The sequence below is a fragment of the Chelonia mydas genome, chromosome 7 (assembly GCF_015237465.2).
Source record: "Chelonia mydas isolate rCheMyd1 chromosome 7, rCheMyd1.pri.v2, whole genome shotgun sequence".
NCBI classification, from domain to species: Eukaryota; Metazoa; Chordata; order Testudines; family Cheloniidae; genus Chelonia; species Chelonia mydas.
This window is the reverse complement of record NC_057853.1, coordinates 110,540,464-110,557,355: the sequence shown is the minus strand read 5'-3', so window position 1 is coordinate 110,557,355 and position 16,892 is coordinate 110,540,464. Positions and strand designations below refer to the sequence as shown.

The 16,892-nt window shown below is 39.0% G+C and overlaps 1 protein-coding gene across 7 annotated transcripts in view; it reads left to right on the top strand.

Moving 5' to 3' along the window:
• ATRNL1 (attractin like 1) overlaps positions 1-16,892 on the top strand; it is a 1,012,424-nt gene that overhangs the window by 110,142 nt on the left and 885,390 nt on the right. For all 7 annotated transcript variants that reach the window (XM_037904761.2, XM_043551194.1, XM_043551197.1 and 4 more), the window contains exon 7: positions 16,384-16,558. In XM_037904761.2, the coding sequence (XP_037760689.1) occupies positions 16,384-16,558 (175 nt within the window). The remainder of the gene's footprint in view (positions 1-16,383; positions 16,559-16,892) is intronic.

The following is a 16,892-nucleotide window of genomic DNA, read 5'->3' as shown; positions in this document are numbered from 1 at the left end:
ATCACATTGTTGATTCATATTCAGTTTATCGATTGTAACACCAGGTCCTTTTCAGTAGTATGACCACGTAGCCAGTTTTCCCCCATTTTGTAATTGAGCATTTGATTTTTCCTTCCTAAGTGAAGTACTTTATTATATTTTATCTTGTTGATTACAGACCAATTCTTTGATTTTTGTCAAGGTAGTTTTGAATTCTGATTCTCCTCTCCAAAATGCTTGCAACACCTCCCAGTTTGGTGTCATCTGAAAATTTTATAAGTATACTTTCCATTCCATTATGGAAGTCATTAATGAAATATTGACTAGAAAGGAACCCAGGACTGATCCCCATGGGAACCCACCAGATATGCCCTCCCAGTTTGACAGTGAACCATTGATAACTACTCTTTGACTATGGTCTTTTGACCAGTTGTGCACCCAAATTAGAGTAATTTCACCTAGACCACATTTTTCTGGTTTGTTTATGAGAACGTCATGTGGGACTGTGTCAAAAGCCTTACTAAAATCAGTTTATCCCTCAGTTCTCTTCTGTCTTATACTTAGCTAGTAAACTTTTCTGAGGATAGGCCATTACTTTTTTTTTGTTTTTGACGGTACTTGGCACAGTGGGACCCTGATCTATAACGGGGCTTACAGACCCCTTTTTTAGCATTTCTGTAAATCTAAAAAAAATAAAACAAACACTACTTGCAAGAGAATATTTTTGTTACAAACACACTCTTCGTTTTTCTTCATTGCAAAGTTAGCTTGAGGTACAACGCGAGCGTTGCACCTAAGGTGACTCCCATCCACACACAAATCTCTAGCCCAAGTGTCAAGGTTCCTTCCCCACTCTGAACTCTAGGGTACAGATGTGGGGACCTGCATGAAGACCTCCTAAGCTTACTTTTACCAGCTTAGGTTAAAACTTCCCCAGGGTACAAACTATTTTACCTTTTGCCCTTGGACTTCCGCTGTCACCACCAAACTTCTAACCGGTTTTATTATTGGGAAAGAGGCGTTTGGAAACGTCTTTCCCCCCAAAATCCTCACCAAAAGCTTGCACCCTCCTTCCTGGGGAAGGTTTGATAAAAATCCTCACCAATTTGCATAGGTGACCACAGACCCAAACCCTTGGATCTTAAGAACAATGAAAAGAAGCATTCAGTTTCTTACAAGAAGAATTTTAATAGAAGAAAAAGTAAAAAAGAATCACCTCTGTAAAATCAGGATGGTAAATACCTTACAGGGTAATTAGATTCAAAACATAGAGAATCCCTCCAGGCAAAACCTTAAGTTACAAAACACAAAGACAGGAATATCCATACCATTCAGCACTGCTTATTTCCTCAGCTGTTTAAAGAAATCATAATCTAACGCATATCTAGCTAGATTACTTACTACGTTCTAAGACTCCATTCCTGTTCTGTCCCCGGCAAAAGCATCACATAGGCAGACAGAGAGGCTTTGTTTCTCCCTCCCCGCAGCTTTTGAAAGTATCTTGTCTCCTCATTGGTCATTTTGGTCAGGTGCCAGCGAGGTTATCCTAGCTTCTTAACCCTTTACAGGTGAAAGGATTCTTCCTCTGGCCAGGAGGGATTTAAAAGGTGTTTACCCTTCCCCTTATTTTTATGACACCAAGTTAAGTGGTTAACCTGTTAGGAGCTATGGGTTGAAGCTCAGGTAATGCTGATGCTTGAGCTAGTGAGTGCAGTGGGGATGCAGCTATGGTTCACTGGAGTGCTTAAAGGCCTCACTGCCTTCCCAAAATTTCCTCAGGGATGCTTGTTGTGTTGTCTTCTCCTGCCCTAGAACTGAAAGTTATTTCCAGCAGTACAAACACCCAACTTTGGTGTTCAGACCCTGCTTAGCATATGACTCTTTGCCGTGTAGCACCTATGTAGCATCTGTTTATAGCTCTGCACTCTCACCTGTCCAGTCAGATGGTGTCTGGCGAGGACGGACCGTTCTCCTAGTGTGTGGCTAGCTGGCCTGAGGCTGATACCAAAGTACTCTTGCAGTTGTGGTGTGATGCCATCAGGACTTATTTTTGGATCCAGAACCTGAAACCAGCAGACCTACAAAAATCTCTTGATGAATCTTTCTGAGGAAGGGATCCATTGGACCGTCCACCAGTGCCAAGAGAGGATAATATCTGTGAAAGGTCTTTACTGCTGGGCAAAGAAACGGAGCTCACAATCTAGTAAAAGTCCTGAGACCTCTCCGTACTCCCACTAATTTGATAGGGGTCTGTAGAGAGCCCAAAGTACAGAGCCATCTCAAAGGCCCATGGGGAAGTTTGTGGGCAATGAGTGCAGAGTACCTGTAGGATGACCTGGAGGCATGGCTAATGCTGGTCACAGCACCCTCGTGTGAGGTAATGTTGATCCTTACAAATGTGCCATAGCCATCCCAGCCTCACCAGGGAGGAAATTTGAGGAACAGGATGGGAAGTAAAAAATGACTGTACCTCAGCCAGGAAAGGATTAGAGTTGCTATTTTGTCATTATAGTTAAGGGGTATATGACAACAAAGAAGGCCAACATGGTCTCTGTAGGACCAATCTTTTGTGGGGGATGTTGCGTGGTGGAAGGCGGATGTTGAATGCTGCTTGTAGCTTATCTTTGGGGCAGAAGAACCACTATTCCCTATTCCACCCTTTCTTCCCCCGGCCCTAGCATCCAGAGGGTGGGCTATATGAAATGCTGATTTCAGGATATGAAAAATTCCCATGGTCCATGATGCCCCAGCCTACTTTCCCTGGTCATCCAAGGTGGATTGTAAGAAGTGGGGAAGGATTTTAGACATGCAAAAACTGACTTCTTGTGGCGCACACTGCTGCGTGTTTGAGAAGGCACCATTAGCAACTGTTGCAGATTACATATACTAGCATTTTTAGTGCCAATCTAAATTTTTTAAATAATACCCACCCAGGAAATAAGTCCCCTTCATGGACTGTGGTATGAAGTCTACAGCACCTGAAAAGTGTCTTTTGAAATATAAGCCTGGGATCTAACTGCTGTGGAAGGAAAGATTGGAAAGACCCTGTTAACGTTTGCCTGGATTTTATACCTTCCCTATAGAACGTTGAAGCAGAACTTTTCATATAGTGGGGTTTTCATCAGATTTCTACGCAGAGCAAATGGTGCAAGTCTTCCCTTGTAGGTCAACATTCCCTGTTAATCATTAATTTGTACATCAGTCAAGAGACAGAAAAATAGCTTCATGGTTCTAGAAGCCTGGAGTAATTGTTCAGTCTTCCATGGAGGAATCTCAAGCAAGTTAACAATTTCCAGTGCCTCGACAGCTTGAAATAATGGTAAGATCATCACTAGTATTGTTCTGTTGTCCCAAGCCTGCTCCCCAAATAATTTTAAGGCTTTTAAAAATAATAAATATGAAGTATTAGCCATTGTTTAGATGGGCAAGTATCCTGGAATCCAGCTTCAGCCTGGTGCCATCCACTCCCTCCATGCTACCAGGTCCTGCAGCTAATGACCTTTTGCTTGGGAGTTAGCCAGTACCTGGATGATGGATAGTGCAAAGGTCAGGTGTACCCAATGCACTCCATCCTTGTGCAGGCATGGTGGAGCGAGGACTCTGCACTTTCCGTACATGTGGCATAGTACTGTATCTCTTGTGCACCTACACCCTCGTGTGTATGACATACCTGGTAAATATAGCTGGACTGCCAGTGGTATTCACTTTGAATAATTTGTTTTCTTCACTCTGGTTGGTGGTTTGTGCAAGTCCTTTGACAGCACTAGAGAGGGAGGGGAACTTCACAACATGTATTTTATTGCAGTATCATTTTCACAATACATACATGTGCAGATGAGATTTTTCATATAGGTACACTGATATAGAGCAGCAATATGCTCAGATAACTATCTCACTTTCCCCTTCCTCTGTTTCGTCGTTCTGTATGTGGTACCATATTCTCTTCAGCTGGCCAAATCCAAAGTCTACAATAACCCTGCACTTTCTCAGGATGTACATGAACCTTCTTTAGCCAGGTGTTCTTTTGTCAGGGTAGTTTGTACAGGACTTCCCTAGAAGGATTGTTTGTGGACTGGTACTAAGTCAGTCAGAGAAAATAGTTTTTGATACCAGTCCAGGAACTATCCTGTTACAGTAATTTATCCTCGGTAGTTTGAAGGAGAAACAAACCCAAGACCTCAGTTTTTACTCTTTGAATGTTAGAGTTGGAATATTATTGCTTTGGTCTCATCAATGTCTCTGAAAAGTGACTATTGAGGAATCCATCCACATCAATTCCATTATTATTGAATTTAGTTGTTTTTTGTGGAAAGCTCTCTTGGTTTTTGCGTTAACTGGAAAAAAAATCACAAGCAATGGATATATCCAAAAGACCAGATCCTTCTCATTTTTAGCATTTTCCATCTCAAATATGCAAGAAAATAACTTATTTAGGTGTTAAAATTTGTCCAATTGTTCCTATAAATATGGACTATATATTAAAGGATGTAGAAAGGTGGTATCTCTTCCCTCTGTCCTTGTTGGGAAGAATAGAAATAGCCAAAATGAATATCTGCCCAAGAATGACACATCATTAGCCTACTGCCTTTCAAGGTCTCTCTATTACTCTTTGCTCAAATATACCCTGGGCATGAGTTTGCCAGATTTGTATCTATATTATTTAATATTCTAAATGCACCCTATTGTAAGGTGGTTTCCCTCAGTAGCTCTGTATACACACTGGCCTAAATTGCAATTGATATCTATGCCATTTGGTTCCCTCTCCTTTTCTATACCTTAGGAGGCTACCCACACCCTTATGGAAAACTCCAATCTTTGCATTTACATGGGGCATCCTTCAATGCATTAAGATAATCACAGCATCCTATCTTACTAATTCTCTTCTTGTACCACTATGGGATAACCTGTGCATCAGGATCAAGGCCAACTCCATGCTTAAGAAAATTTGGATAGAAAAAGGTTTAATAAAAATTAAAGATCTAATACAGTATGATAGAGTGCACTCCTACAATTACATGTGTAACAAATATCAGCTACCACTGTCACAGAGTTCCTTCTTCCAGTGGCCATGCTCAAGGATTCATGCAAAGATAGGGGGCAATTGGTCTGTTTCAACATTCTCATCTCTAGACAAACATTTTAAGAAGTACAGAAGCTTTGTAGGAATTACTTACAGGTGGCTTAATGCTTTGCGTTACCCTCTCAATCTCAGGCTCAAAGAAAAGTGGAAAAAAGACTTAACCTTACTATCACAACAGAATCCTGGGAGGACATCTGGCTTAATGTGAAAGATTCTTCGTGTTCTTTATCCTTACGATTCTTCCAGAACAAGATATCAAACAGATACTACTTAACTCCATAATGTTTGTTTAAGGCTAGATTGGCAACACACAGTGAACATTGGAGATACAATCAATCATATGCCAACGTGTCACACATCCTCTATACCTAAATGCATGTTGTTCTGGAACACCATAGTCAGTTCTCTCTCAGAAACTTTTAGGTGTTGCTATCTTTCCTTCTCTGAGATTGTGTACTTTACAGGTGCTGGATGGTATTACCAGTTAACAATAAGAATTTATGGATTTCAAAGTGGCCAAAAGAGTTATTTTTGGGAAAAGGGAAATCTGCAATTCCTCCCTCATACGCAGACTGGCTTAGTGAGCTCTTTACTACTGCATTAATGGAAGAAATGACTAAGAGAAATGTTTGGAAAAAATATGAGGATGATTGCATGAAACATGAAACTATTGCGTACTTTTTGAAGTTCAGAGTGTACAGTGCTCATTTTATATTTTTGATAAATATTTGCACTGTAAAAAACAAAAAAAATTGTCTTTTTCAATTCATCTCATATAAGTACTGTAGTGCAATATCTTTATCATGAAAGTTGAACTTACAAATGTAGAATTATGTACAAAAATAACTGCATTCAAAAATAAGTGTAAAACTTTAGAACTTACAAGTCCACTCAGTCCTATTTCTTGGACTGCCAATCACTCAGACAAACAAGGTTGGTTACAATTTGCAGGAGATAATGCTGCCCACTTGTTTACACTGTCACCTGTTTACAATCTTGTTTATACTGTCACCTGAAAGTGAGAACAGGCATTCGCATGGCAATGTTGTAGCTGGTGTTGCAAAATATTTACGTGCCAGATGCACTAAAGATGCATTTGTCCCGTCATGCTTCAGCTACGATTCCAGAGGAGATTGCTTCCATGCTGATAACGATGCAAAGCAGTGCAGACTGACACATGTTCATTTTCATCATCTGAGTCAGATGCCACCAGCAGAAGGTTGATTTTCTTTGTTAGTGGTTTGGGTTCTGTAGTTTCCGCATCAAAGTGTTACTCTTTTAAGACTTCTAAAAGCATGCTCCACACCTCATCCCTCCCAGATTTTGAACGGCACTTCGGATCCTTAAACCTTGGGTCAAGTGCTGTAGCTATTTTTAGAAATCTCACATTGGTACCTTAGCGTTTTGTCAAATCTGCTGTGAAAGTGTTGTTAAAACGTTCATGTGCTGGGTCATCATCCAAGACTGCTATAACATGAAATATATGCAGAATGTGGGTAAAACAGAGCAGGAGACATACAATTCTTCCCCCAAGGAGTACAGTCACAAATTTAATTGACGCATTATTTTTTTTAACAAGTATCATCAGCATGGAAGCGTGTCCTCTGCAATGGTGGCTGAAGCATGAAGGGGCATATGAATGTTTAGCATATCTAGCATGTAAATACCTTGCAGCGCTGGCAACAAAAGTGCCATGCGAACACCTGTTCTCACTTTCAGGTGACATTGTAAATAATAAGCAGGCAGCAGTGTCTTCCATCAATGTAAACAAACTTGTTTGTCTTAGCGATTCGCAGAATAAGAAGTAGGACTGAGTGGACTTGTAGGCTGTACAGTTTTATACTGTTTTGTTTTTGAGTGCAGTTCTGTAACTAAAAAAAATCCTCATTTGTAAGTTACAGTTTCATGATAAAGAGATTGCACTTCAGTACTTGTATGAGGTGAATTGAAAAATACAATTTCTTTTGTTTATCATTTTTACAGTCAAATATTTGTAATAAAAAATAATAAAAAGTGAGCACTGTGCACTTTGTATTCTGTGTTATAATTGAAATCAATATTGAAAACGTAGAAAAACATCCAAAAATATTTAAGAAATTTCAATTGGTATTCTATTGTTGTAAGTGTGATTAATTGCAATTAATTTTTTGAGTTAATCGCATGATTTAACTGTGATTAATAGACAGCCCTATATTTTATATAAAAACAATATTTTTTTTAAATGCCCAGTGAATTTTCCATATGCAGGAAAAATAAATAGAGGCGGCAGCCATATGAAGAGTAATACATAGGGTTCCAACACTGTGGTACCATGTAGAAGTGGGTGAGAGTTGCTTACCACGTCCCACATGGTGGGCTCATCACCACGAAAGCTTGACTTCCTGCTGATTTAAGATGTGATGACCTAGAAGGTGTTATGACTGCCCAGATACTAATTGGTTAACACGAAGAAGGAAATCTCTTAACTGTTACCATTTTAAAAAGCAGCAGTGTCTGCTTAAAGTAAATCTGCCATTTTGTAAACATTCAGTGTAAAGAATGCAGGGTGGGCAAATGCACCGCTGTCTTCTGAATAAGCTGAAAGTGACAGGCACTGCTGGAAGCCCTGTTACGAGAGAATTACAGTAATAGAGGTCTGTGGTCACCAGTGCATGTGTTGCTGTTGAAAGGTTGTGACTGGATAAGTAAAGCAGCTTTCTGCACAAATAGCACAGCTGGAAAAACACTTTCATACCATGCCTAACACATTCTTTCTATAGAAATTATACCAAGGGTCTTCACCTAGAGGAAAAGAGAGCATCCTGTCACAACGTGTACACATCAGCAAACCTGTTTTCTTGTGATTGGGGATGAGGTAGCTCTGGTGTACACAGCTGGCAATATTGACAAGCATTCTTACAAAATAGAGACTGAATTTATATGGTCTGTGAGGTGAGCAAGATGCATTTTATCAGAGTGCTGTTGGTACTGGTACCCCATGTTCTCCAAAAGACTCTGAGATACCTCAAAACCATTGAGAAGTCCAGCAGGACCAAAATGGCAATTCAACTGTGATGTAAATGGCCTCCTGGTTTTCGGATCATGATGCAGGAAAACATTTGTGTTTAAGCCCGCTTGGAATTAAATAGCAACCAAACAATTTCTCAGTCACTCTTCTCTCCCCCCGTGCCCCCTCCCCCCAAAAAATTTGGTAATTGGCAAATATTCCTTGTTAATTGGTATGCATGAGAAGTATTCTTGAAGAAAATGCTAGTTTGAGGATGGTTGCTTTGTTCCCAGGTAAATAGTTTATTATGCCTGTCTCAAATAATGCCACATGCATATGACTTGCTTTAAATAGTTAAGACGCATAATGGAGAGGTTGGTAAAAGGCAGCTTGAGGGAGCCCAAAGCAGAATAATTTAAAAAACATCCTTACCAGAATCCTGTCAAGGCAACTTGGATGAAAGAATTTCCAGATTCCTGATAGACCGTCATGCTAATGGGCCTGGAGACACTAGTCCAGACCCTATATAAATAAACTAAAAAATATAAAGGAATTTCTATAACTTTTGTGGGATAGAAATTGTCTTTCTATATCTCCAGAGATTCAGTGTTTACCTGAAAGGATATTTTAAAATGTCTCAAGTTCATAGCGATACAGAATATTTTTTATTGTACACATTTTGATAATGAAATAATTTGAAATTGTATTTGCGAATCTTAAAAAACCTTATTGATAGTTTGTAAATAGTGTTGTCAAAATAAGCTATATAAAAATTTTGTATTTTGACTCCAGTAAGATGACATGAAAAACAAGAAGCAGCTAAAAACTACAAAACCTTTGTTGAAATATTAGGATTAGCTAAACTATTCCTACTGTTTATATCAACAACAGAGCTCAGAAGCCTATACTGAATAAGTCAATATTTTTGTTTTCCCAGTAGTCCCTAAGGAACAGATTAAGGTCCAAGACTATAGAAGCTGTTTTCTCATTAGGTGGAAATTGATTTGAGGAGTTGAACTACAGAAGCAGATTGCCACTTTGGCAGTTCATGAAACTCTTCAATAAACAGAAATTAGATTCCTTCTCTAATGTTGTATATTTGAGTAAATTACTATTTTAAATGTACAGAATTTTTTTCTGCAGTGAGTGTAATGTAATTGATTTCCAATTCAGTCTTAGAAGGTAAAAATCTCCTGCTTTCCCACAGACTGAGTGATCCATTAGAAGGATAGGAGGAAAATCCAATTAAAAACAAAACAGATTTTTTCCCCCTCACATATAAAGTAATAAATGGGTATTTTTTTAACATTTTACAGCTATCATGCTGTGTTTTTCAGGCAACATATATATAGTGTGGTTTTTTGAAGTTCCCATAGCATAGATATATTTTATTTCCAACAATGTTGGTAGTTTATAGTATTTGTATTTACTTGGGAAAACAAGATTCATATGTGGCATTTGTCAGCACTACCTTTGACCCATATTACTAAGTCTTGGTAAGGAAATAGGACAAATATTCTACCATGGAAAAGCATCTGCTCTTTAAGTGATGTTACAATAAAAATCCATGTAATTGTATCTCTTTATTGTGTATAAATTCCTTACATATACAGTCTGACACCTAAGTTGTATTCATGGCTTTAGATTTAGGTTAGTAAAATGTAATGGTTGTAAGAAAGTTATTATGCATGAGATTTTATTTTAATTGTTGATCATGGGAATGATATTGTAGGTTTCATGTACTTACAAGCTTTGGGTGTTGAACTTCATATTCTTTTAAAAACCATTTTGTCACAATCATTTTACTGTTATGTACAGTGAGATTTATGTACTGAACACCATAATGGAATTTAATTGTTTATCTGTCTTTACAAACTGAAGTATAGTTCAGAATAACTAGTGTATCATTTGTTTTTCTTAAATTATGTTAACTACTAATTTTCACTATTACTGGTTTGTGTATTTTGTTCAGTGTTTGCCACTTGGTGTCACTGTTTACCACTATATTTCTTAGCCACAGTGGTAAAACTAATAAAAGATGGAAATGTACTTTAGTTACATGACTCTGGGCCTTGACTCAGCAAATCACTTAATGCATGCTGAACTTTAATCATGGAAGGCCTTCTCTAATCAATTAAGCACTTAAACATTGGTTTAACTTTAAGCACTTGAGTAGTCCCATTAATTTCTGTCTTAAAGTTAAGAATGTTCTGAAGTTCTTTGCTGAAACAGAGTCCAGGTGAGGTTAAACTTCTGTTAGACTATGTATAGTAATGCATAAAATATAATTCATTAGAATTGTTTGCACTTCCATTAGAACCCATGCCAATACCATTAATCTTTTCTGGCCACAAAATAAGAGGAAAGATACTAATTGAGTTTCAGCATTTAAGAACTAGAGTGTAATTTGTGTACAAGCAAACATGATCTGTTTGTTATTTAGGAAGTAAAGTTGACAATTTATGTGCAGCTGAGGACAACATACAGATGATGATGCCTTGGCAATTGTGTGTGAGTTTCTAATCCTAATGAGTCTTTCAATAACGTATACACTTCCTCAGTTTTTCCATAGAGAATAATATAATATGTTTAGATCATTTACTTGTAATAATTACCGTCTATAAAATATTAAGGAGGTTATTTTAAGGGGAAAAGTTCATATTAATATTGGGCAGAGCTGAAGTTTCAGATTGATGGGGTGAAGAGGCATCACCTCGTTCCCAGTACACAATGAGTTAATTCCAGTTTCCTCCTCCTTTCTCCTTTGGCAAGTGTTAAAGAGAAGGGCTGTAAGAAGGCTGCATGAGAGACAGAGGGATGGGAATGTCTGTAGATTGGGCAGTCTTTTATTTTTCATGAAATCATAGGGTTGGAAGGGACTGCAAGGGTTATCTAGTGTAACCCCCTGCCAAGATACAGGATTTGTTGTGTCTAAATCATCCAAGACAGATGGCTATCCATCCTCCTTTTGAAAACCTCTAGTGAAGGAGCTTCCACAACCACCCTAGGCAGTCTGTTCCTGTTATAACCATACAGCTAAGAGTAGCCTGGAATTCCTCCTTACCTGTAAGGGGTTAAGAAGCTCAAATAACCTGGTTGGCACCTGACCAAAAGGACCAATGGGGAAAGAAGATACTTTCAAATCTTATGGGGGTGGAGGGGAAGGCTTTGTTTTGTGTGTTCTCTTGGGAAGCAGAGAAGCATCAGGTCAGAAAACTCCTCCTATAAACCATCTTAAAAGTCTCTCATATTACAAAAATTGTAAGTAAAAGCCAGGCAAGGCGTGTTAGATTATCTTTTGTTCTGCTTGTGAATTTTTCCTTTGCTGGAGGGAGGTTTCTTCCTGTTTTTTGTAACTTTGAAACTAAGCCTACAGGAAGTTCTGCTGAGTTTTTGAATCTTTTGTTACCCTGTAAAGTTATTTTCCATCCTGATTTTACACTGGTGATTTTTACCTTTTTTAAAATAAAATCCTTCTAAGAACCTGAGTGATTTTTCTATTGTCCTGAGACCCAGGGGTTTGGGTCTGTGATCACTTTGTAACCAATTGGTTAGGATATTATTATCAAGCCTGGAAGCTGTGAGCAGCTGGAGTTTTTTTTCTCTGCTTGAGGGCAGGGTAGTTAACCTCCTGCAGGGGAATTCACAAGTGTGTTTTTTTTTTTCCCCTAGCTCTTGGGTTAGGCTAGATTAAACACAGAAAGGCTAGGATGACTGACAGTGACGTCCAAAAGAAATTAGAATTAGCCCGTTTCGAAGCTGATGAGAGACAAAAGGAACATGATAGATGGATGAAGGCAGAAAAAGCTGCCCATGGGAGAGCTATGGAGGCCCAGCGGGAGGCCCAGAAGCATGCTCGGGAGGAGCGGGAAAGAGAGAGGAAGCATGAACTGGAGTTAGAGATGGCAAAGGCTCAGCAAAATATACCAGCCAACCCTAGCAATCCTTCTCCAGGTACCACTTCCCATCCCAGAAAGTTCCCCACCTACAAGGTAAGCGATGATACCGAGGCCTTCTTAGAAAATTTTGAAAGGGCCTGCATTGGGTACAGCATCTCTGCAGACCAGTACATGGTAGAGCTGGGGCCGCAGCTTAGTGGACCCTTGGCAGAGGTGGCGGCTGAAATGCCTAAGGAACACATGAACAGTTATGAATTTTTTAAAAAAGCAGGCCAGAATCAGAACGGGGCTAACACCCAAGCATGCCCGTTGTTGGCTCAGAGCCCTAAAGTGGAAACCGGACATGGCATTTTCCCAACACGCCTACCACATTGTAAAAAATTGTGATGCCTGGATATCAGGAGCAAGCATTAAATCTCGGGAAGATCTGTCTTTCCTAATGCAAATGGAGCAGTTCTTAGAGGGTGTTCTTGAGGAAATAGAAAGGTACATCATAGATGGGAAGCCCAAAATGGTAATTGAGGCAGGGGAGATTGGAACCAAATGGGTGGAGGTGGCGGAAAAGAAAAAAAAAACTAGTAGCAGTTGGAGCGGCTCTCAGAAGGAGCAACCTGAGACAACACCCTATCACTGGGGGCAGCCCAAGGCCCCACCTACATCCCAAGGAAAAACCCAAACACCTACACCAGTCTCCAGCAACCCACCTCGCCCTAGTGACCAGTCAGCTGGGCGATGTTTTAAATGTAATGAGCTGGGGCATGTGAAGGCCAACTGCCCCAAGAACCCCAACAGACTGCAGTTCATTACACCGGAGTCACACCAAAGGTCCTCAATCCCAGATGCCTCCCAGGTACCCTCAGAGCAAAGGGAAACTGTGAGTGTGGGCGGGAAGAAGGTTATCGTGTGGAGGGACACTGGAGCACAAGTGTCTACTTTCCACCAATCCTTAGTGGACCCCAACTTAATCAACCCAGAGGTCCAAGTGAGGATTCAACCTTTCAAGTCAAACTCTTTTGACTTGCCTGCAGCCGAGTTGCCTGTCCAGTACAAGGGCTGGTCAGGAATGTGGACTTTTGCAGGCTGATGATTATCCCATTCTCATGCTCCTGGGGAAAGACTTGGCCAACCATGTGAAGCTAGCCACGAGGGTGGGAATGATCACCTGCAGCCAGGCTAAGCAAGCTCTGTTCCTGAGCCTTCAACAAGGGCCCAGTCTGTGTTACCAGAGACCCAACCAAAGCCAGTCCCAGAACTGGAATTGGCGAAGCAACTAGCACCGGGCTGGAGCTGCTCTAGGTAAATGCTGGGGGGTGGGGGGGTGCTGCGGGGATCTGGCGGGCCGCAGAAAATAACCCCGCGGGCCGCGTGTTTGAGACCCCTAGATTAGATAATCATAATGATCCCCCTCTTGCCTTAAATATGTATGAATCCAGTGTATTTCCTTGTGACAGAAAGTTGGGCCAGGAAACATTGTTACAGAATTATTTCAGTCTTAACATTGTATCTTGACACCCACTGAATTTCGACACATGATTTTTGCTTAATATCACAACTAAAAAGATATACATGGCAGATTATTGATGATGACATAATGATGGAGTCAGTACAAGATGAAGTCTTTATGTAAGGCTTGAACCAAAACTTCAGATTTAGATCTAAGAAAGTTATTGACTGAACCATTCTGACACTTAGGTACTAGGGCAGAAAAGACACTGCAGTCTTGCAAGAGTTATTTCCTCTGCTATAAAAGCGTATTCTTTTCACTGTATGTTTAATCTATATGTATAGTTACTGATTATAGTGGCACCAGGTAGCAGTTCTATTATAAACCATAGTTTATAACTTAGCTGGAAAACTTGACATACAGGGCACCAACCTGAGAGCAGTTTTTTTAAAACACCTTTTCAAAATCCGTCTATTCAGCCATTCTGGAGGTTGTACCAGAAAAACACACAGTTGTTGTGGGGCTTTCAAAATCCCAGCATATCATCTCTTTGATTTGTAAATGTTTAGGTACAGGAAAGAGTGATCACTTGTTCAGGTAAGGGGAAAGCTCCTCACAGGTTAAGTGCAGAGTTAAGTTGTTCAGCCAAAATGTTGATTGCATCATGTGCAGTAAGGGGTTGCTTTTTTCTGACACCTAGAGTAAGAATAATACAAATATTTACATATAAACTAACATTCCTATGAGCCAACCCCTTAATGTACATATTAGATTCTCAAAATTTTATAGGTTTGTATATTTGAGTATGGTAGATATGATGGATCTGTCAAGCCAGGGAGTCTAAATCCCAGCCAGGAGAAGTGAGGCAGCACAGTGCCTGGGAGGAGCTGGTGGGAGGGGGAGGAGCCCATCCTGGTTGCATGCTTGTATAAACTAAACTTATTGCAAGATAAAGCCCTGAAATTTTGGCATATGTTTCTCTGCTTGTACAGTAGCATGTAGAATTTTTTGTCATGGCTTAGTATAAGTAATTAAAAATGACAGGATTAATGTCTTTATTATCCGAACTTTTGTTCATATTTGTAATTGGATAAGTTTCCTAACTCTAATTAGAATTGAATGACCAATCCTTTTTTCTAGATTTTTATCACAACTACACTGTGCTCATTAGAGAATCAAAACATCTTAAACTGAAAGAAAAGGAAGATTCCAAAGAGAATTGTTAGAATCAATATTATTCAAATGTTTGAGGTTAGCATTCTTAAAAGCAAAGTTGTTTTCTGATGTTAAAAGCAAGTGGAGTTGGAAGATATTTTTCTCTAATGCCAATAGTGATCTTTACTTAATTTCTTAATCAATAGAACCCCTGTTACCTGAAACTGTTGGGGACACAGAAGTGTTATAATGGAGGGCAGTCCCTGAATGCTGACTTGAATGCAGGCTACCTAGTACTAATGCACTGAATTCCTGCAAAGTCAGCCAGGTTTGGAGAAGGTAGCCAGTGGTCTAGCCATACCTCCTTATCAAGAATCCTCAGGGGTCTTGTCCAGGTTCTGGGTAATTGAGACTCTGTTCCATAACCAAATGAAGACAATTAATTGAAATAACACTAACATTAACATTCATTATATTTCTTTGGTTTAATAGGCTGTACTTTAAAGTAGTCTTTTTCAAGGAATTGACACCTAATTCTTAGAACTCTCAATTAGCTAAATACCCCCTCTAGCTAACTTTAAGTCTTAACACACTGGTGAACCTCCAGTTATGTCACTTTGGATGCAGACCAATTTTTTGGGAGCCAACACTCTGTTCCCATAGAAAGTGAGAGAAGTACACCAGACCACCCTTAGCAGACTTTGCCCTAGGGGTTCAGTAATTTCGTATGGCTTGGAATAAAGCTTTCTCTCCCAATTGTCCAGGTTGGAGAGACTTGTCACCTTTCTCGGTTTCAGCATCAAAGTAGTTTAATAATTTCACTGTCCTGGAATATATATCTGCCATCAGCTTTTACAATAACAGTTGTATTGCGTGACTTATAACACCAAAACCAGAATAGGATATCTAGGATCACCAAATAATTCTTTGTTCCCTAAACAAAAAGAAAAACAGTTATTCAGTATGGACAATAACTGACATAAGGTGAATAGTGCAAACTGTGCCACCTTTCTAGCAAAGCCCTAAACATACTTAGTCTTGAAACGTTAAAATTTTAAAGTTTCCTCTTGCCTATAGAACATGAAATCTTTAAAAAATATATAATCTCATATCTGTGATTATAAACATCTTTTTCTGTGAGTGGTTTTAAAATACTTGTCATTCAACAACAAATTTCTCTTGCAGTAAATAGCTACCAAATGTTAGAATAAGCTGTTTTTTTTCCTCCTAAAACAATAGATTTCTGAGTGTTGCTCTTGGCAGCTCTATAGAATGATCTATAAAATATTTTATATTCAACTCTGTTCTTTTAAAAAAGCACTCTGTGGTGCATTTCCCTCTCAAAAACACGTGCACAGTGGCACTGGCAAACACTAACATTTGTTTCCTCAGATGTAACATACTATAATACGTACAGTAACATAATGTACTGAAGTGTTATGTACTTCGATATAAAATTACCTAGGTTAGACCAAATAACAGTATGATTTTTCTCCAGTGGTAATGTATAGTATATCCTTTGCTACCCTTTTATGACTAAATAGCAGCTGAAAATTTGGTATGTCTTCCTTTCGTTTTGTGATTCATACAGTATTTTTTCTGAGTCGAATGCAGAAATCGATCTTTTATTACTTGAGCAAATGTAACATTTTTAATGTCAGTGGCTTTCCTTGTTATCTAAATTATGCCTCAAGCTGCTGTTAAACATAAAAATCAGCATACTGTCAGAATGAGCAATCTTGACATCTATAATTAAACCATTCTAATTTCTACATTGTAGAGCTTTTAATACCTTTGCTTAACAGACTATGCACCTTACACATTTTTGTTTGTAAAACAGGCCCTGATTGTTCTTTGAACGTTCCTTCCACGGAGTCTTACTGGATTCTTCCAAATGTAAAGCCATTCAGTCCTTCTGTAGGTCGGGCTTCCCATAAGGCAGTTCTACATGGAAAATTTATGTGGGTGATTGGTGGATATACCTTTAACTACAGTTCATTCCAAATGGTATTGAAGTAAGTGATTCTCCCTTTGTTATTCTTTGTGGAATTGATCTTTGCTAGGCAAATAACATTCCATTGAATTACTGTCCTACGTTTGCATGAAAGCTTTATCAATCTGCTTTAAAGGAGTCTTATTAATTAACATTTTCTGTGTTCTAGTCACGTTTTTTTAATGTCTGAGAATTAAAACAATGTAAACAATATTAGTTCGTGACACTGGCACTTTTTTATAACAGTTGTTGTTACTCTTTTGTGCTCTAAAATATTAGATACTTGCAGTGTGACAAAATACTCAACTTGAACGTATTGTTTGTAAATATTATACCTAGAATGCTTTTTTGCAATG